Source organism: Aspergillus oryzae, chromosome 6 (assembly GCF_000184455.2).
Source record: "Aspergillus oryzae RIB40 DNA, chromosome 6".
Lineage (NCBI taxonomy): Eukaryota > Fungi > Ascomycota > Eurotiomycetes > Eurotiales > Aspergillaceae > Aspergillus > Aspergillus oryzae.
The window spans coordinates 1,352,752-1,374,694 of NC_036440.1; the positions used below are offsets into that span (position 1 = coordinate 1,352,752).

Genomic DNA, 21,943 nt, shown 5'->3' on the forward strand with positions numbered 1-21,943 from the left:
ATCAGGGTTAATGCAGCCGGGAACGCCGTCATTGAGTTCCGGCATGATCATCAGAACCTGTAAGCCAAAGTATATTCGCGTACTAGGGTGTTCATATATGGGTCCATTTATTACTTTTAAGAGTGTGTTTTGATCTAAGACCTTCAGCAAGCTGACGATCGCGTGCATTGAATTTCTCAATTCGGCCAGAGACATGGTTGATTCAACTCGTATTGCTCATAGAGCTGGATCCTTCTGACCTGTCAATTCGCTGGTGTCTACCCCCGTGCGACGAGTAATTTTTTCCGGGTCCACACGAAATATTGGATCTTCATGCGTTTGAAAGCCTTTGGGGAAGGACAGGTGTCCAGACCACCGGGATAGCAGAGCAGTTGCATGATGCGCATTCCAACCATGCGGAAGACGCCTTGATGTTAAGAGATCTAAAGACACGGGCGCACATTGATGGGTCCAATGACTTGCCCTCTCTGTCCCCAATGCTCATGTTCTGTACCTACATATGTATATGCATGTATATCGAGCACGCAAGTGGTTATGAGCGGCGACGGTCAGGTTCTAGTCATCCATGCAGCTCATGGGTAATTAGTACCAAAACTTAATAAACCCTTCGAGCCTCATCTGCATTGTCGACCAAGATTTCTTCACGGGGAAGGCGGGCTTGCTGCAGCACGCTGCCGGTCACACAACTTGCACATGCCTCGACCTATGAAGCCTTTCCATAGCACCTCACGGAGCTCGAGATCACTGCCTGCCAGTTATCTACCTCTACATCCTAATATATATACCCATCTCCCGGTTTTGCTGAGTTGGAGAATATACCAGCTTTGATTTTTGAACGTCGATGACCAATCATCACTGAGCTTCAGAGCGAGCGACGACAAAGTGATAAGGGTAACCTCGGCTGAGATGCGCATAAAGTACCCAGTTGGTGATTCATGATCTGCAAGGTACGTCGATAGATGTGAAACCGGGGCAGGTGGACGGGATTCCTTCCAGTCAATCAGCGCCGGAGGATATTCTGTAGGGCTGCCCTTACTGACTGTCTGTTCTCGTTAAATCCACTCTGAGTTATAGCCATTTGTCTCGACCTTCACTCGTTAGAATCGACTATAGTCCTGAAAACCAGGTTGAAGATCGACAGTAAACAATTCGGCCCGATTGGGAAAGCGATCAGCATCCCTTGATTTTCATCCTGGTTGCAATTGAAATGGACGCTACATGCACGAGCAGAAAAAGGCACGGGAAGGGAGAAAGGAGAACAAGAAAATTAATTTTCTTTTCCTTTTCTCATTTCGATCACCATTTCCCGAGATTGACAATATATCCTTGTGCGACCAAAAGAAGTCCACCGAATGAAGGGTCACCTCGTACCGAGTGGTGACCAGGCCAATTCGTTGAAGTGAAATTGCTCATAACGCTCACTCGCATGGATAAATGGACCGTGTCTGTGCTTCAGTTCAGACGAACCAGATCGGGGACCCAGAGTGGAGAAGATCCGTTGGTTCGTTTCATCCTCCAATCCACTCCAGTTGAGCTTCTTTAGTCCAGGGGTTGGGACCGATCTGATTCGACTAATTGGCGGCCCTGTCTTACCTCTCCAAAATTCGACATCATTATGGACCAAAGCAGGTTGCATTAACTGTCAGCATGAGCTGAGGCATCCATGAGGCATCACAACGATATGAAACCCATCCAGCCGAGATGCACTGCCAGCGCATCTAATGGTGAACCAGGAACATGGAACCTTGGCTTTTCGCCAAAGAATAATTTCAACTCTGATTCAATTCAAAATGAGATAGACTAACAAGGCTGATTGATTTTATCGGTATGCTTGGAGTACGTGTATGCAATGGTAATTAATATTGTCCTTTCAATTGCGCCCCATCGTGGTATCACGCGGGGAGGAGAGGTGTAATTTCGCGGAGTTATACCAGTCAGGATGGGGACAATTGAGGAAAGCGAGGGTCATTTATAGAAGCCCTTTCTGCGACAATCGTGTCGCCTATCCCCGCGACAAAGTAGAAAACGACTGGATGAATCAATTCCACCATGGGGAAAGGTGTTGTTGGTCAATCCAGTGGATTTGATGGGGGCCCGTGACTTTGGCTGACTACACATTTCCCGTGACTCCCTACACTTACTCTACTTTTCCTCCACTCTTCCATTTTCTATTAATATTTCTTGCGCTGTACGTACAACTGTCATTCTCCACGCAACACACCGATTGGACTATTTCGCCTTCCGTCGGCAGCCATTGAGCTCTGCTCTATGACTGCTACGAGCGTCGTCCAGTGCTCGTGGCGGTCTGAGAGCGAGCTTTAAAGGTAACAAAGCCAATTGATTTGATTCCCAGCCATCGCAATTCCTCGCATCGTCCACGCCTTCTCATTCGACCAGCCACTTGCCTTGCACACCTGCCCACTTTTAGTCCTTCCTAACCCTCGGAATTGCTCCTTTTCCCCCTTTCAGTGCCTATTAGTTTTTTTCTCAGTCCCTAAAAGAATATCCACATTCCAACGTGCTTAATTGTGTATGTACTTACATCTATCTTATTCTTCAGAGGCCGGTTCTACATGTGCGCTGGCCCCCGAAGACCTCGGAGAACCTGAATTCTTGGTTGAGAACACTCCCACGTCATCGGTATCGTCCACCGATTTGTAGGCGGCTGAGTGCCAATTATCACGTTGTCGCAGTTCCCTTCACACCATTCGCATCCATATTCAGCGGTGTCTCCCCACACCCACAGCGCATTTGACGAGACCTACGAGATTCACGACCCCTCCACGTTTACGACAGATTTACCGCAACGCCAGCAGCAGGCTGCTTCCAATCCTGCCCCTCCCCGATACCCATCACCGCGCCCTCTAAGTAGTCAAGGAAGTGCTCGTTCGTTACGGAGAACGTCCCGTTCAATTCGTCAACGGCCGGGATCAGTATATGCTTCAGGTCGCCCATCCCAGATAGAGCAAACAATTCCCGTACTGGTCCAACCTGTGTCGGATCGTAACGGTGGAGTTGCTGCACTTCGTCCTGCGCTTTCCGAAGCCCAGACAGAGGAAGACGACGACGCTGACTCGCTCACTGACGATCGCCCTCGGATATTAGGCGAGTCATACTGGCCTCGCAGGTCTACCAGAGTTTCTCCACGTACAGCGTCTGCGATTCTTTGGGCGCTAGAAGAAGCGATTCGAAAACCCCTCCCGTTTACTCCGGATTGGGAAGAAGTGAATGCGCCCATGTCTGACTTGGGAAGCGCGACTGGTCCGATCGGCCTCGCAGGCACAGGGCGTACACAAAATGGCGCTTCACGTGCAGCCCATGGCCCTGTCCCCGTTAACACACACCCGCCAAGTGGGGTCCGGACACCGACCGATATCATGAGACAGCGCCGGGACCGAGAAGCTCGCAAAAAAGCGGAGCAGGAAGCCAGGGATAAGGAGCAGGAGGAGGCCGAGCGCAGGCGGCAAGAGTCACAAGAAAGGACTCAGGATCCAGCCCAGCCCTATGCTGCTGGCGTTGCAGGTAATAGGCCTCCACAGCGGAGAGCTGGCCCCGGTGCTCCTGCGGGGTGCGACATGCAGCCGGAATCTCGTACGACGCAGCAGCCTCCGGGCATACCAGCAGCGGCTCAGCGGCCAGATTCCCAGGCTCAAGGTCAAACTCCAGGCCCACACGCCCACCCCAGACAACCTGGGCCTTCCACCCAGCACAATCCCCAGCAGCCACCAACAGGCTCCACTGGCTTCCAAAAACAACAAGCTCAAACTCTTAATCCGCCCGGTACCTCCCAGTCGCAGCAGTCACCGCGACGTGTCGGTTTTCCTCACGCTTTTGAACGGTGGGAAACGTTGTCCTCTCATTGGGAAGGCCTAACTGGGTACTGGATTCGAAAGCTGGAGCAGAATAGTGAGGCTTTAGAACGCGACCCCATCAGCCAGCAGATGGCCCGTCAGGTGACCGATCTCTCCGCTGCTGGCGCCAACCTTTTTCACGCGGTTGTGGAATTGCAGCGTCTGCGGGCATCATCCGAGCGCAAGTTCCAGCGGTGGTTCTTTGACACCCGTGCAGAGCAAGAACGATCGAAAGAGCTTCAGGCCGATTTGGAACGACAAGTCAGGACCGAGAAACAATCGCGGACGGAAGCAATGGCCGCGTTGCAGAAGGCCGAGAGTGACAAGGCTCGCGTGGAGTCGCTGCTGAAGGAAATGCGCCGAGAGCTGCAAATATCTAAGGAAGAGGCTCGTCGCGCGTGGGAGGAACTTGGTCGCCGTGAGCAAGAGGAAAGGGATCGGACGAACTCACTCCGCAATGGAGAGCCCACCTTGGTTGGAGGAGTGCAGGTGGTGCCAATGATCCAGGGCCTACCTACTCGGTCAAATACCGCCAACCATCCATCAGGTGGCGCGGGAAAGTCATCCGAAGGTCATTACTATGAAGAGGCGCCCGGGTCCCCTACAGAGACCGATCCGTTCACGGAGGGGCAGCGGGGTTATCAGGAATCTGACAGCCAACGCTACGCTCCCCGACCACCGCACACGTCTGTAGCTGCTGAATCCTCGGGACAGTATGCAGGAAATTACTATGAACACGACGGCGAGTACCATGGCCGACCGACCTCTGAGAACGACAATCGCTCCTATGATCCCAGCGCAGCTAGCAGCGAGCCTGGTGATGATGAATACGGTAGTTATCGCCCTACTCAGCCTCAACAAGGGCCTTCAATCGTGTATCCACGTCCAATGTCCGAGGAAAGCGACGACTATGAGCGGGGGTCTATGGAGGACGAAGGGGGCTATGTACCTAGCACTATGCCGTCAACAACTTCAGCACCTTATAGCCAGGGCTCTGTTGATTACAGTGGCTCTGGATGGGGAACCACATGGGACTCTGTGACCCCCCGTCATCGCCATCCGACCCGACTCAGTGATGTTATGGAAGAAGAAGAACCTCGAACTACGCCTAGCCGTGCATCCCGTGCCAGCCGTGCCAGCCAAGCCAGCAGAAGTGTACATTAGACCAGTTCTGCATATGGTATCCCAACAGTCCGTACATACAGAATTGGTGGTTGACAAAAAGCCGTTTATTCCTTTACTCATCATTTCTTTTGCTGCATATCTCGTTACTCTACGTCTCCGTACGAGAAGACCAGTGTTATACGTCTTCCATTGATTTTCATTTCTTTTTCTTTTTCTTTTTTCCCTCTAGTTCCTGTTTTCCTTATGTCCGTTGTTGATTACCCTGTTCGGCATTATTTCATCATTCGGTAGCAGCATTTGTTTTCCCGAGACCAGGGTGTTATATGATGATATCCAAGTGCTCTGCTAGGAAGCTTTATTCGGAGCACATTCGCCCAGGACTTCAAGCGAAGAGCTGGATTAATTATTGTAATTTTACGCTTCACGAGCTCGGTTTCACTCCATGGATATACGTTTGTGTCATGTCATTAGAGAATGGTCCATAGAAAGACATACTGTTATTGCGACTTCTACTCAAGCTTCTTCTACGCTCTAGCATGACAATCTCGTGGCAGTGTGAGTATTAGAACTCAAGGACACGGACAATACAAGTAGTACTAGTAGGGAGGGGAACTGCGCAACAACTCTACATCTGCGGGTGTCCCGTACTCGTGATGACATTCGCTATATAGAACCGGGAGAAGTCTCGCGTGAAATATATATTGCGTGGTTGCTGGGTCAGCTGCACACGCCGCCTTACGCAACCTAGTGATCAACAACTCGCCATAGACCATGCCAGCTGGCCATGATGTATCCCACTTGGGGTAAATAAGCTGTGTACCACGAACTTCGGTTACTAGACATTATCACTGTCGCCGCTAGAACTGCTATTACTCTTCAGCTCCATACTTTTACTACCAGTCCACGACCCCCTTCCCTCTTCGTTGCTTCTGCCTTCGGATCGGTCGTGTGAACCATATTACTCGTCGCCATCGCCATCGTGGTCTTGTATATGCTATGCACTGGAGGGGTGGTGGTCCCGCTGGGTAGGCATATGCACAGTCGTCTGCCCTAACTAGCTACCTCCTTGGCTTACTCCGTAATGTCAGCTCGATTTAGTTGACCCTACTTAGGCCGAGTAATGATACTGTGACGGGATTAATTCCGTAATAATACCTAGAATACAAGGGATGGTTATGTACCCAAGGTCATTCATTGTACGGAGTACCAGGTACTATATATAAAATATCAAAAGACGAACAGTCACAGACGGCCAATATTTTGATTTTGAGGGTGAATTATTCGGCGAAGTCAACCGAGAAAGGTGCAAAGAAAGATCTTTCGAGGATCAAACTGATATCGAAAGCCTTCCCGTCTACCCGCTGGTATCGGACGGTCAGAAATTCATTACCCTCATGGGCAGTATCACCTATTTACTAATACCCGGTTCTCCTTCACCCTGTCCATCATTCAGCTGCAAATGTTGCAAGATCTTGGATTTACAAATCACACGGTCTGCCAAATAGAACAAAGATGGGGCGCTCACGATCTCCATGATCTGCAGATAGGACTCCAATTCACGGAAAACCCAGTTTCGTACCTCGATGGCAACGAGCGAGTCCAATCCGTAAGAAGAGATCGATTTCGAAGGAATTATATCCTCCAAAGGCACCATGAGCAAGGTAGACATTTTTTGACCTAAAGCATCTATGATCAATGCTTGTGCGGCCTCTCGTTTACCCGCTTTCCTGACAGCAGTTGCGAGGGGCACAGCCGCAGTCTGTTGATCGTTGTCGTCGCTTTCCGAGGCCGCTCGAGCAGCGATGCTGGCACGTACGAGATGAGAAAACCTAGGATCAACCATCCAGAATGGGCCCTGATCAGCTGGGGAGCTGGCTGCTATCTCAAGACTAGTGACGCAGTGACCGTTACAGGTGTTGAGCATCTTGCCGCTAATTGCTCCAGCCAACAAAGCATGGAGTTCTTCTTCTTCGACTCCCTGAGTTTCGAGTGTGTCAAGGACTTCGTTGACCGTTCCCTTTCTCTCTGCGAGGTAGCCGATTCCTTTGACGGGACCCAGGTCGATATTGGTGTAGGGATAACCACCAGCAAGCTGCGCCCGCGCAAAGGCACTCATGAATGTACTTGCAGCAGCATATGCGGCTTGCCCTCGGTTACCAATGACACCGGAAACCGATGATAGATTGACAAAGAAGTCAAGATGTTGTTGTGCCTCCTTGAGGGTGTGATGAAGATTCCATAGACCGTCGACCTTTGGGGAGATGACAGCGCGGTAATCGTCATATTGCATCTTTTCAAACAAGCAGTCCTGCTTTCAAGTTAGTAAAGGGTTTGTCGGAGAGACCTGCGGTGGCTACTGACCCGTAGGACCATGGCTCCAAAGATAACACCTCGAATAGGGGGCATTTCTCGCTGAACCTTAGAAATGGCTGCCCTGACGTCTGCCTCGTTGCTTATATCGCAACGAGGGGCGAGAATTTTTACTCCTTTGCTTTCTGCCCTTTGTATCAGTCGTTTTACATTTTCCTTCCCATCTCCGCTCCTAGCTAAGAGCACAACATGCTTGGCGCCATGTTGGGACAACCAATCTGCGATATTTCTGCCGAGGCCTCCAGATCCACCAACGACAATATATGATGCGTCGGCGGATAGATGTACTTGTGGCTTTTGCGGCGGGTATACCTACTGAGATTGTTACTCATCTGAACAGCAAGAGTACTATGAATGTTGAAGGTGGAGATATAACTAACCTTTACCAAGGCATCGGGTTGCATTTCGATGACACTTTTACCAAAGACACGTCCGCCTTGCAAGCTTCGAAAAGCCACTTCAACGTCTGATACGGAATAGGAGGTAATCGGCGCAACTGGTCGTGCAAGGCCCTTGGCGAATAGCTTGAAGACGTTAGATAACAATCGCTTCATGACCAAAGGTCTCTTTTGGTAGATGGCTGTCAAGTCAACGGATGAAAATGAAACGTTATCATCAAATCGGGACATTTCGAGGCGCGAATTCTGCAAGATATCCTTTTTACCGAGCTCAATAAATCTTCCGAAGGGAGCAACACAGTCCCAGCTAGCTCGAAGCATTTCGCCAGCAAGAGAATTCAAAACCACGTCAACACCCTCACCGTTCGTAGCTTTCTTGACATGTTGTGTGAAAGAAGAGTCACGACTAAACAAGATCCTGTCTTCTTGCACACCGTACGTGTCCATGAGAAACTGTTTCTTTTCTGGGGTGCTGACAGTGGCAAACACGTCGGCACCGACCATGTTGGCAAGCATGATCGCCGCTTGGCCAACACCACCTGCAGCTGCATGGATGAGAATCTTTTCACCCTGCACTAGGCGCCCGAGATCAAATAGGGAGTAGTATGCGGTGCAGAATACCAGCGGAATTGTCGCTGCTGTCTTGAGATCCATACTGTCCGGAAGCCTCCATACACTGGTCGCAGGGCAGGAGACAGATGTCGCAAGTGCCCCTTCGCAAACTGCACATACTCGATCGCCTTTCGCCAGTCCCTCAACATCGCCCCCAACTCTAGTGACTATACCGCTACATTCATTTCCCAAAGCATCCTTGCTCATCTGGCCCATAGCAGTCATAACGTCCTTAAAGTTGAGACCAATATACTCAACTTGAATTTCAACATGACTCTCAGGTAGCTCGGACATTGCGCCTCTGTCATCCGTGAAATGTAGCGTGTCTAAAATTCCTGGCTCCCCCGCGACCAGTTTCAAGGGCCGTTCTTCCTGCCTGCAGGGCTGGAGCTCTGGGTCACTTCGTCCTGCTTCTCTATGAATAAACTCGTCCAACAATGTATCGTTAACCATCCGGGGAACGTATATGATCCCATCCTTGACGCTGTATTCGCGGTCAGTTAGCCTAGGGCTAGATTGAACACCGAAGCTGGCTCCAAAAACATCCATGATGTGTTTCACAGCACCATAATCAGGCTGTGGAAGTCCGGACTGTAGCTCCAATGTTACAAGCGGAAGACTTGTTTCAGAACGCACAGTTCTAGCAAGTCCAGTGATCAAGTGTGACTCAGGCGGTTTGCTGTCACTGCTGCACCCTGGCCGGATCACCCAGAGAAGACCAGAAGCATCCTGTAGTAAGTTTTGGATCAAATTGAATCTAGCCTCATCGAGCTGGGACAGATAAGGGTTATCCAATTCTCCGAGGAAGATGCACAGTTTCCCTTTAGTATCGATGCTGGACAACGTGCCCATCTCGGGGAAGCAACCCGTCATACTTTCTATATCGCGGGCAAGGTTGTCAACTGGAAATGAGCTAGATATCTCTGGGCAAACAATCGTCACCTGGCGCCCTTTGAGGTCAGGGGTATCTTGAAGCGTGGTGACAAATAGGCTACCGCATTGCTCAGGAGCGCCAGGATAATCATCCAAGGCAAGGTCAAGCCCAGAAAAGCCTGATTCCCTAAGGAGAGCATCCCAGGAGTTCTTATCCAACAACGGCCCATCAATGCGGCTATCACCACTATGCCACCACTCAGGTAGCAGAGCGTAGATAAACTGCCTTAACTGCTGACCATTTTCTTCAAGAAGAACAAGCTTTCCACCCGGCTTCAAAAGTTTTCGCACATTTGCCAAAGTTACGTCTAGTCTGGGCGTGAGGTGCAACACATGGCACGCGATGACCAAGTCGTATGAGTGCTCTTCGTAGCCCTGTTGGATCGGATCTTGAGCAATATCCAACTTCTGATAGTCCAGAAGGCCTCCCCAAAATCTGAACTTCTCTTTTGCCTCGTCCAAGATAGTGTCAGAGACATCAGTAAAGTCGTAACGATTGAACCGAGGGCCCTTTTTAGTATCGCCACCTCCTAAGGTGTGGATGAAGGGAAGTGTGGCAGCTCCCGTTCCAGCCCCAATCTCCAAAATGTTCATATGCGGTTTTTGATCTGCCATCTTGTCGATGAATGAGGCAGCCGAGATATAACTGCGACGGAAGGAATCAAGTTCTTGGTAATACCGCTCTAAGAGACTGCTTTTACGCATGACTACGCTTGGATCAACCTCACGGCGCAGGATCTCGGGAAGCAGACTGCCCAAGGTCCATATCATCTCCCCTGGAGCACCCATTGACCGCGCTTGCTCTATAATTGCTTCTTGCTCTTCCTTGTTGCACTCCAACCAGTCAGGCGTTTGAAGAGGCAAGTCACCACGGCGCGCTCTGTGGCGCGTCTCCCGAATCCAGTCCATGAGATAATGATAATGTCCCTTGACAGATGCGGGATCCACGGTGCTAAGCTTATTCTGTGCAGCTTCGAGCAGATAGAACGATGCCTGCTCCAGGACTCGGACAGTTTGAAGTTCACTGGATTTGGGCGAGGTAGGCTGGTCGAGAAATCCAAGAAAGCGCGAATTCAAAAAGTCAACACAGGGTGTTTCATGTACTTTATAGCACTGATTCTTTACCGGCCTGTCTGTACAGAGGGTTTGGTCAATCAGCGGTGTTGACCTGACGTTGTCCATCCGAATCAGTACATCGCTAGGATCTTCGCTGCGAGTGGTAACGATGTTTAACTCGGCTGCACGGCGAGGATGCAAATTATTCGTTCGCGATCCATATAACTTGAGACGGTCACCAGGTGAGAGTTTTGTTTTGCAGCTTGCATATAAGCATCCGATGAAAGTAGGGAGGTATAATTGTTTCTGGCCTGGGCCTCGATAACCCACCAGGGGCCACATTAACTGAAGGCACAGATCCAGGGTTGCCGGGTGCAGAATGTGGCCACTCTCATACTCATCTGGCATCGCTAGGCTGGTATTGGGGACCATGAGCTCCGCTGTCGCAAGGTGATCGGACGCTCTGATACTCGACATTCCCTTAAACATATCCCCATACTGCATTCCACTGGCGGCAATAACGCCATACATTTCTTCCGAGTCCACAGCCGACATACCTGGAGCATCTACCATCGATTCTCGACGCTTTCCATCAAGCTCCTTCTCGAAGATTTCGCGAGCGCCATCAACTGGATTGGGTTCCTTTTCTCTGGTGCCAGATATAAGGCCTCGGCAATGTTCCATCCACTCTTGCTCATCGCAGATGGCAGAGACGCGAAATTCGTACCAAATCTCAGAGGAAGCTCTTGTTCCTTCCGCGAAAGGGCGTAATGTAGTCATCATTTCCACGGTAGATGCCTCCGGAATGATAAGGGCTTTATCAACGGCCACTTCACGGAGGCAATAATTGTCTATGGAGACATTTCGCATCCTCGCAGACTGGGAAAGCGCTTCGATAGCCATCGCCACATACCCCATGAAAGGGTATATATTTTTGCCTTGAGCTTGATGCTGTCTGATCCAAGGATGATCGTCGACTCGAATCACGTTCCGCCATTTTGTTTCGATTGAGTCCGAGTCGACAGACAAGCTGCCCAGCAGGTCGTTTCGTGGGAACGACCTATTATGCAGTGATCGCGCCCATCGAGATTCGTGCCAGTATTTTACTGAGTGGTCCCAGGGATATTTGGGTATATTGGTTAATAGAGTAGGCCTTTTGCTACCTTTACCATCACCGTCAGCGTTAACCAGATCGAAGCATATATTGAGACCCCTCATAAATAACCCCACTGCAAGTTGCTGCATGGTATCCACAGCATTCGACTTCCTCTTTATGCAAGGTAGATACTTGAAGTTCTTTACATTTGCACATTCCTGGGCGGTTTCCCGGATTGGTGCTTCTAACGCGGAGTGAGGACCTATTTCGATCAGGGTATCCACGGGCTTGCCAGAGTGAGATTTGGCTTCTCTAAGGAGACTGCTGAGACCCCCGACAAAGTTGACGGGAGACAAGAGGTTTGCAACCCAGTAATCAGCGTTTAGCTCAGATGACTGAACTTGTTGACCACGTAAAGAGGAAAAGAACTTGATATTCGACTCTTGAGGGCGGATATCTCCCATCAAGGACAGGTAGGGTGCGGATACAATACCCATATGGTGGGAGTGGTATGCCACGTCAACCCGGAGTTTGCGATTGAAAAGGCCTTGATCCTCGACTAACGTCTGCAGTTCGTTTATTGCGTGAGTATCTCCAGAAGCTGTGACGCTCGAATCGCTGTTGATGCACGCGACGACAACAGTCCCGCTATGAACCTGACTTATCATCTTCTCTGCATCATCTTTGCAAGTGCCTATTGCCATCATGCTTCCCTTCACGTCTGTGGTCCTTAGTTTCGCTGCGACGGCTCCCCGGCAATATGCGATTCGCATACAATCATCAAAATCGAGCATTCCAGCAGCGAAAGCCGCTGCAATCTCACCACTGGAGTGCCCGACGACAGCGGTCGGAACAACTCCCCACGATTTCAAAAGCTGGGTTAAAGATAGCTGGATCGCTGTGCAAGATGACTGGCTGTAACACGGATCTGTGAGCAAGAATGACTCTCCTTCTCTCGTTATTTCGCCTAGAAACGTCAGAATCGTCCCACACAGGTTACAAGTCCTGTTCAACGGGAAGACATACGGATGATAGAAAACTCCGCACCCAGCTCCTTGATACATTGATCTGCTCTCTTCATAGCCTTCTCAAAGAGAGCATACCTTGCAAGCAACTCCTTTCCCATGCCATGCCACTGGGCTCCCTGGCCCGTGAAGACAAAGCTAATAACAGGCTCCTCCGGCGCTCGCTCCGGCTTGAAATTAGGGGATGTTATCTGTCCGATCAACTCAGTTGCAGAGGCCGCAGAAACCGCTGCTCTCCATGGAAAGGCAGTCCGTCGCTCACCAAGTGTATATGCCAGATTCTCCATGAGATACATGTTGAATGCTTCCGGCTGTTGTTCAAGATATGTCTCCAAGGCCTTCAAGCGGCGCGTAAAGGCTTGCTTGTCATTGGCAGAAATGGGGTATACTCTGCGGGTTGGAGCATGGCTCTGAGTATCGTCACTGCTTCCATGGACAAGGTTCTCTAGTTCTGTGAACATGTCACTCTGTGCCGGAGGCGCCTTTGTCAGGATAGCATGTGCGTTGGATCCTCCAAAACCGAAATTGTTGATGCTCGCATAGCGCTTATTCCTCGGCCATGGTATTAACTTCGTCGGGACCTGGGGTCAAGTTAGAATATCACTTTCGTTAGGAAGGCGCATCGGAAGGCGCTCACTTTCAAATTCCACTCCTGCAGGGGTATTGCAGGGTTTGGCTTCTCAAAATTGCAATTGGGCAGTATCAACTCCTTTTCCAACATCATTGCAGTTTTGATGACAGATATAATACCGCTGACTGATTCCGTATGGCCGACATTCGACTTGACGGACCCTATATACAATGGACGCCGTGATGTCCGTCCTCCGCCAAATACAGCATGTAGCGCCGAGGCCTCGATTGGATCACCGATTTTGGTACCTGTTCCATGCGCCTCGACATATCCAGTTTCTGACGGATCGATACCGGCGGACTCGTAAACGGCGCGTATGAGTTCTTCCTGAGCACCACTATTCGGCTGCGTGATCCCAGTTGTTCGACCATCTTGATTTACTCCTGTACCGACGATTACTGCCCGAACAGCATCATTTGCCTCGATCGCTGCCTCCAGTGGTCTGATCACGATACATCCACAACCTTCGCCACGGCCAAAGCCTCCAGATGCTCGATGATCAAATGCATAGCATCGTCCACTATCCGCAAGAAGCCTGTGGGTTTCGTCAAGCGTCAGCGTTCAGTCGTTGGCTAGCCACGGGTAGCTTCGATTATGCTAAGTCAGCTAGCCCTGGGCATGCTCACCTTGACAGCGCCATCGAGATTGACTGCTCCGGTATCAAGTTAATATGGCATGCTCCAACAATTGCAATCTCCGATTCTCCTGACTTCAGACTCTGGCATGCTAGGTGCAATGCGGATAAGCTTGAAGAGCAGGCAGTGTCAACAGAGACACTAGGACCTTTCAAGTTGAAGTAGTACGATATGCGATTTGCCTGCATGCACATCGTCCCACCAGTCGCTTGAAACATAGGGATATTTTCAGGATCTTTGGTGTTTCTCATGTTGTACTCCGAGGTTGATCCCCCGATAAAAACGCCGACACGCTGGGATGACAAGGAACTTTTCGTAAGGCCGGCATTCTCGAGAGCTTCATATGTACATTCGAGTAAGATGCGCTGCTGAGGGTCCATCGACTGTGCTTCTTTCATTGTGACATTAAAAAACGGCGCATCAAACAGGCCGACGTCCTCATCCAACCAGTGACCACCTTTATAGTTGAATGATCCGGCTCGACCAGGTGTCGGATGGTAGTAGCCTGCCGCATCGAATCGAGACTCTGGAACTTCGGACCATGCGCTTCGGGCACGAGAGCATAGCTCCCACAGACGGCTTGGGCTATCTACCATGCCAGGAAGCCGGCATGACATTCCCACTATGGCGGCCCTATCGGACTCATTGCGGCCATGGGAGCCATCTGAGCCATTGACTCCATTCATGCTGACAGATATCGCAGTTTGGACGCAAGAATGGGGTCAGTCGAAAGGTAATCCCCTAAGAGTGACCTTGGCAGCACCCTTAAGTATGTAACTGTATGTCTAGGAGTTTCAAAGGGTCGCATGGCCTTTGAAGGCATGCTAGGACTCACTTTCTAACGGCACCCTAAATTACCCCCTTGCCTGCATTTGGTTCTGAGGGCCTTATTCGACGAACAACACGCAATTAAAGCGTCTCAGATCCCCCTTCATTCGTCGTCATTCTACACGTTGCGACTATGACTTGGGTTGTCAGGGGTAAACGAGGCAAAAGCCCACGATCTGCCCAAGGGGTGAACTCTACCTCATGATCCAGGGCTTATAATTTCTTCATACTTATGGATCCTCATTTATTGGCTGGGGAAATAATTAAACAACGTCATGGAAATGCGGGTTTTGCGCACGGACTGATCTGATACTTTACTCCGTGGCATGACTTTCCCAGGATAAACAGCCAAACTCAAGAAGATCTACTGTATAGTAACTCGGCAGTATACGTGCTTCGAATCTCCAGCTCAGCGCATGCGTCTATGAGCTTTCTTGATTGGCAGTTGGTTCATCTATACCAATCCTGAGAATATGGAGTTCCTCTGTCTTCCTGGGGCCTACGGCAATGAAAATGTATGATCTCTGTCGGAAACATGCCTACATTCAAGAATACTAACCATGCTTCAACGATAGATTTTCAAAGCCCAGCTTGGTACGCTCGCAGGTCCTCCCAGGTAATGGTCAAATAGCTCTGACATATGATCTATAGGGCAGTTAGTTGAAGAGCTCCAACGCACCAATTCAGCCAAATTCCACTTCACCCGTGGCCCGATCCTCGCAAACCCTCCACCGGAATTTGACGGCTACTTTGGACCGCCGCCAAATTACCGCTACATCTATGTGCGCGATGATTTCGCAGTCAAACTGCGGAAATTGCCCAGCATCCCCAATCGGGAACAAGCGATGCACTACGTGGAACACGGGACGAAGAATGAAGCAACCGCGGCGAGTGCGAAAAAGGCTGTGGATCTGGTTCTCGACCAGATCGAGCAAAATGACAAGCTTCAAGGACTCATTGCATACTCAGAAGGGGCGACAGTAGCTGCCTCCGTCATAATAGAAGAACAGCGACGGTATAAAGAGTCCGGACGGCCAGTGCGAATCAAATGCGCGGTGTTCATATCAGGCTGGCCGGCCATTGATATTCACTCGGGAAAGGTTATTATTCCTACAGGGCTTGATGATGAGGAATATATCCCCGTCCCGACTTGTCATGTTATCGGTGCGGAGGATGCGTTTCTAGAGGGGTCGAAGGCATTGTATGATCTCTGCAATGTTGATAATGCTGAGTATTTTGACCATGGTGGAGGTCATATTATCCCGAGAAATCCAACCACGTTGCGAGAACTGGGCGATGTGATTCGGAATATGATTCGGGAAAGTTTGGATTGTGAGTGACGTGTTTGATTGGTTTCTTTAGTCTTCTATCCTATTTAGCATGCATAACAACCTTTACTTGCAATTGTTGTACATGCTACACCGTTCGAGAATTGATCTGAACCTTCACCACGTTTGCTATGTATATCGAAACATCCCCGGAGAAGTCCCAATATAGCAAATCCCGATCATAAACTACTCTATACTCCAGCTGAATAACTAGGAAGGTGTACCGAGCAGAATGCCAACTCTTCGTGGCATTTATCAAGGGATGTCGATCATTCGTGTCAAGCCCCTCATCCACACACCAACCCTCTAACCCTACAACAGAAAGGGCAACCTATTATCAAAGAGAAACAGAGTCAGACAACCCGAATTCCAAATCTTGAACTTCCTCCCCACTGACATACCTTTACCCCTAGATTGACATATACTACAGACTCCTCCTCACCAAAGGGATCAATTGAGTTCACGCACAAAGTTCAACCTCAAAGCATAACAGAAAGGGCCGAAGGAAAGTTCTCCTTGACATTTAACCGTCTATCTAATCTAAAATGACGACAAACATAAACCATAACCTACTTACGCAGGAACAGATGAAACAACTGGTGCTTAAATTCTCCCACGCAAGGTCATGTAGCTATTAGCTAGTTAACTCCTACGCAAGGGATGCATAAACATCAACCCCCAATGTAGGGTTTGGGCTGGTAACGTTGATCGACATGCCGTTGTCGTTCATTTTACCTCGGTGGAGGTTCATTTTACGTAGATTTTTTGTCTTAGTACCTAGGGTCTTCGAAATAAGGTTAGGATAGTGAGTACTAGAGAAAAGAGTACAGGTAAAGGTTTCAGTGGAGGAAATTAAATGGCAAATTAGTTCTCCTCGCACAGACGAGTTTCATTTAGTTGGGAAAAGACCTCCTATCATCCTGTACAGAAGGAGAGTACCCAACCTCCTCCATGACAACCTGCCAGGAAACAAACATATCCCCCCTACATACCAGCATAATGGCTAAAATATGCCATCATTAGTAAGTAAGCCCCACTCCCTTTTATTTCCACAAGAGGGTAAAAAGAAAAATGTTGGGATGAAGGGGTCCGACGCGAGGAGACGGAAGTATCCGGCTCGTTCCCTGAAAGGGTTGACAATTACTTAATGGATAGGGTTACATCCAGCCATTACACTTTCACCAGGTGAAAGAACGCCCAGGAAGACTCGGGCGTGAGATTTGTTCCGGAAAGAGTCATTCGAGCAAATTAATCTTTCGCATGGTAGCGAGGTCACATTACCAGTAAATTGTGGTTGACAGGTGGCCTAGATGGCGAGCTTATTGAGGTTATACTATGGTCTAGACACGCCTAGACCCGGCGGTTCTGGTGATCTAATCAACCACTTCAAGTACTGTTGTGAGGTTTGGACATGGCTTTGGAGAGGAACTGTGGATTATTGGGATTAGTTAACAAGGCGTTCTCGTGCCCATGATGCGTATAGGTGTCGTAGATGTACGTCCTGTTATCACTGTAGTGTTCTCTAGGGATACATAGGTGGCAATATCTCAATCGGTGTAAATGATTATATTAAATAGGTATATTGAAGGTATAACGAGAGAATCAATCGGTGTATCCGAAGTGTGGTATCAAGCCCTTCATGTTACCCAACGCCGTGCTGAAAATATATATCCCGATCGTCACATACAAATCCACTCCCAAGAACGCCAAAACGATCATATCCGTATGAGAAAAATTCACGTCAAAGTCTGTAATCCCCGCTTCAAAAGCCTAACTTGATCAAACGAGCTGCAGTATTCTTGAAGGGAGCTGAGCGCGTCCTTATCAAGCCCTTTGTGGCTACCCCAGTGGCTATTGCTGGACGCGCTTGCTGGTCTCAAAGGCGAATCCCGGTGCGACCACGCTGGGCTTCCTCGAGTAGACTTGTGTGTTGTGTCGAAGTCAGTCGCAGGAGGCAGGATTAATGGATGGTCATGATGCGACATCGGTACTGGCAGTGTCTTTTCGGGTGGAGAGCTTGCAGCAGATTCCGGGTCTTGTATGGCTATGGGGTGGTAGTTCTTGGAGTAGATTAATCTGCCCGGGGCTTGGAGGTTGTTTGTCAGAGTAGTGCCACGTAGAGAAGACATCGCGTATTAACAGCTGAAGCTGTGACGGTAATATATGCAGACTAGGATTCCACAGGTCTTGAAGGGACTAAATAGTATACAAAGTATGTAGTATGAGAATATATGTAATGGCAAATTGATGGGCTGGGAAAGACGTCCTACGTGCCTTCACTTATATAACATATTCCAAACCACAGAAGACATTGAGCCTCATATACGCCACGGTGGCGGTCGAATGAGACAATATCTTCCCCCCTTCAGTCCTGGTTGAATGGGAAATCATGGATCGTATAGCCGAGCTTGAGGATGTAGGTGTCATATCCCCGTTCCATGGAACAGAATGCAGAGTGAGAAGTGGGAATCCCGTCTGGGCCACATGGACGACAGGCGACAGACAGCTTTGTGTCATGCTCGACTCTGCGTGGCCCTGAATGGCGTCCAACAGGGAACATGTTTTATGTTTAACCTTTCGGTGGTGAGATATAACCTGAGAGACACCTTCCAAGACGGGCATGAGTTACCCGGCGACAAGTAATTCTATGCTGCTAGCTTGGAACATTCTTTCGAGGGATATCACTTCCAGACCCGCGGTAGGGTTCATGACAGCCAAATTCTGGACCCCGGAATCGAAGTCAAACTCCCCAGATGCCACCCCATTGGCCAGTCGTGCAGTCTTTGGTGAAAACTTGGGACGTTCCGTATTCTGTTCTACCGAACCAAAGGTTGGACTATCCACTGATTGTTAACGGCCCGGAGATGGGCTTTAGAGTTATCAAACGTGAGAGTGATGTTACAGTGATCTCTCCCATACCATAACTGCAGGATATTGAAAAAGGATATGGAGTACTAGGTATGTTTACTATCATAAACCGATTATACTGGGTTCTTTTGATGGAGGAGGTCGTGCCACTTTCTGAAGACATTGTTGGGATCGTAGGCTCTCTTCAACTGCTGCAACCGCTCCAAGTTCTCGCCGAACAGGTTTGCAGCACTGATATTATGCCCTATCCAAAGTTAATAACTGCGTTGTGCTGACCGGTGTCAATATGAGTGACGCCACCGGAAAGACTCAAGGACTTTTACACATTGGGTGGGAACTTACCAGCATAGTTGGCATATTTAGCCACACGCTTTTCGCCCTCATCACGGGATCCTGATCCGAAATTCTCGATCTTGGAGATAATACCCTGCTGCTCGGTCAGCATCTTCTGGTCGAGATCTGGATCCGGCCAGCAGAAGATCGAGCCAACATTGTAGTACCGGCCCCGATTGGCGCAAGCCGTAGCGTCCAATGGTACTTCAATAATGTGATTATATGGCAGCAGCTCAAACATGAGCACACTATTCCCCACCCTCCGACAGCTTTTCATTATCCTGTCAAACTGCTTGTATACGTCGTACACAAAGTCAGTGTCAAAGGGCAGGGAAATATTAGTCCCGTTGATGTTTTTGCGGCCCTCTGGAGACGGATCTACATTAGCCACCGCGTTGAGTTTCGTATAAGACATCATGTCGGTTTGCCCCGCAGCAGGGCCGGCTGAGAGGATGGGTTCAAAAAAGTCTTCAGCCTCTTCGCGGCTGCCATTATAGAAAGGAATGACCAGTACAGCCGTCTCTTCCATAAACGGAGGGGCCGTGAACCCAAACATGAGGCCGCTATTCTCATTCATGCGACGGTGGAACTCATTGGCAAACTCCACAATTTTTGCTAGCCTATCTGGTGTAAAGTAAAGGGCTCCCCCAAATACGTGATGTTTGAGATCATACGCACGGAAGACAAGCTCGGTCACCACGCCGAAGGCTTGTCCGGCACCTCGAACCGCCCAGAAAAGATCCGGGGAAGTCGTTTCCGACGCTTCGACGATGGACCCATCTGCGAGCACCATCCTGACACTCAGCAGGCTGTCAATAATCAGACCATACCTCCCTGTTAGCCATCCGTATCCTCCCCCCAGTGTCGATCCTCCGACGCCGGCATGACTTGAAGTCGCACCCACAACCACTAAGTCGTAGGGAGCCGTAGAGCTGTTGACATCCTGCCAGGTTGCGCCACCTTGTACACAAACCGTCTTTGAAGCGGGGTCTGTGAGGACTTTGCGCATCTGAGACAGGCTGATTACAATGCCGCCATGAGATGCCGAGGACCCGGTGGTGGAATGTCCCCCGGCTTCTACAGCGAAAGAGATACGATGCTTCCGGGCGAACTTAATCACTTCAGAGACTTCAGACGTGGATGTGACTTTCACTACTGCGCCCTGTGGTACTGTTAGAGACATGTTCCGTGGATAATGATCAAAGGCTTTGCAGGAGTGTTGAGAGCATTATCAGGTGTCTTGGTAAGAGTCAAAGTTATACGTACAGCTTCCTTCTCGCACGTATCACTCCATCGTTTGATGCTCTCAGCATACTCGTCCGAGCCAGCGCATATCACTCGAGCTCGGGTACCTTCCAGCTGTTGCTGGAGTTCAAGTATATGCGCGTACGATAGAAATGGCATACTGTAAATCCAGGATATATCCGTTCGCTCCCCAAGCCAAACGTATATAGTGAGGTGCGTCTTGAGTCTTTATGGACCGATCATTTACATGTCAGGTAGGAAGTCGTCTGACGAGCCTTTCCGTAAAGTTCAGGAAGACTGGTGACATAGTAATTACAGAGATATTGACTTGGACTGCCTAGTTATACCAATACTCAGTCCGCTTCATAGTCGTATGATTATTATAGCTTCTGTGTCGATCGCTGGTACCTTCATCGATCGCAGTCCAAAGCAATAATATTACTGGTGCTGTTATGGAGCAGCAAAGTGAAGGTTTAAACTATCGAGAGTCACGTTACATATGCACCAGGACGATCCATAAATGCATCCGATGGGCGGACGTTCAACCCTCACAAAGCGATCCGTGCTCGGATCAAAGGATAACACATCCCACACAAGAACATCGCATGAGGATTCTTCTCTCTGGGAAATTCATGTAGCACAGAATCCCCTCAATGATACACACGGCTTAACGCGGTTGGTACTGAATAACTCCGACTGGATGGGGCTTACGGCCTGGTTCCATGGTTGAGGATACTCTCTTTTCCAATGACACGACATACTGCAGGTTAGCTGACAGTCCTTTATAAAACAGCTGACCCTTTTACACAATTCCCTCTAGTCTAGAAATAGAGGATCCACAATTTATTTGCCGATTACTTAAGTTCTCATATCGAATATGCCTGATTGGAAGACGGAGTCAACGTCGAAGAAGGAAGGCACAACTGCAAATAATGACGGCTTAGCTTTCCAAGTATTGCTGGTAGTGTGTTTAACTGTATACGTCGTGACTGCTATATGGTAAGACGGCTTTTGATCTTTGTTCTTAGAGACAGATGTTGTCTGGTTGCGAGTGATATACCAAGTCTGACCGCGAGAGCAGGTTACTCCTAAGATCATATTGTCTCGCATATTCGAGTCTAGCCTCCGGAGCAACTGATCCTGCAATAGCAAATGTATCTCCCCAGGACAGCATGGAGAGAAGATTGGACTGTCTAGAAAGAGTTGCGCCGACCAAGCCCTTCAAAATCTGGTGGTTGTCTATTCAAACGATACGATCCCCGCTAAAACAATCCGATCATATATTCACATGGTAGGACTTTAAAACCGTGGATGTCTTCATTACTGCTTTTTTGCTAGGTCAACCATCATGGACTGTACTGATATGTTGATTTAGTTCTATCTGTCTTGATAAGGTCCGCAAGAAGGACCCCATCCACACCCTTCAATGCCACCACGTGTTTCACAGAGAGTGCCTAGAGAATTGGTTCTTGGGATTTCATAATCAGTGTCCCATGTGTAAAAAGCCCTTCTTTGAAGAGCTCGATATGAGCCCGGAATGTGCAGTGTAGGTCAGCTCGGAAGTTAGGGATCATTCAAACATGATTGTTCTGTTTAGCAAAGCACGATA

General features: G+C 49.2%; 5 protein-coding genes across 5 annotated transcripts; 3 read left to right on the forward strand and 2 right to left on the reverse strand.

Annotated features, from left to right (window-relative positions):
- Positions 1–1,434: 1,434 nt before the first annotated feature.
- On the forward strand, positions 1,435–5,015 carry AO090020000188 (uncharacterized protein; the record flags this gene model as incomplete). The annotated part of the gene is made up of 2 exons (XM_023238119.1): positions 1,435–1,501; positions 2,797–5,015. The coding sequence occupies 2 exons, from the start codon at positions 1,435–1,437 to the stop codon at positions 5,013–5,015; spliced, it is 2,286 nt and encodes a 761-aa protein (XP_023092734.1).
- Positions 5,016–6,384: 1,369 nt separating this feature from the next.
- Positions 6,385–14,418, reverse strand: AO090020000186 (type I polyketide synthase; the record flags this gene model as incomplete). The annotated part of the gene is made up of 6 exons (XM_023238120.1): positions 6,385–7,284; positions 7,338–7,658; positions 7,727–12,369; positions 12,468–13,047; positions 13,104–13,632; positions 13,724–14,418. The coding sequence occupies 6 exons, from the start codon at positions 14,416–14,418 to the stop codon at positions 6,385–6,387; spliced, it is 7,668 nt and encodes a 2,555-aa protein (XP_023092733.1).
- A 987-nt stretch (positions 14,419–15,405) lies between these two features.
- Positions 15,406–15,900, forward strand: AO090020000185 (uncharacterized protein; the record flags this gene model as incomplete). The annotated part of the gene is made up of 2 exons (XM_023238121.1): positions 15,406–15,761; positions 15,885–15,900. The coding sequence occupies 2 exons, from the start codon at positions 15,406–15,408 to the stop codon at positions 15,898–15,900; spliced, it is 372 nt and encodes a 123-aa protein (XP_023092732.1).
- A 2,969-nt stretch (positions 15,901–18,869) lies between these two features.
- Positions 18,870–20,272, reverse strand: AO090020000183 (FAD-binding oxidoreductase; the record flags this gene model as incomplete). Its single annotated transcript, XM_001824487.3, has 2 exons — positions 18,870–19,000; positions 19,099–20,272. 2 exons carry the CDS (start codon positions 20,270–20,272, stop codon positions 18,870–18,872), a joined length of 1,305 nt encoding a protein of 434 aa, XP_001824539.3.
- Positions 20,273–21,211: 939 nt separating this feature from the next.
- On the forward strand, positions 21,212–21,884 carry AO090020000182 (uncharacterized protein; the record flags this gene model as incomplete). Its single annotated transcript, XM_023238122.1, has 3 exons — positions 21,212–21,333; positions 21,416–21,625; positions 21,710–21,884. 3 exons carry the CDS (start codon positions 21,212–21,214, stop codon positions 21,882–21,884), a joined length of 507 nt encoding a protein of 168 aa, XP_023092731.1.
- Between the last annotated feature and the right edge of the window lie 59 nt (positions 21,885–21,943).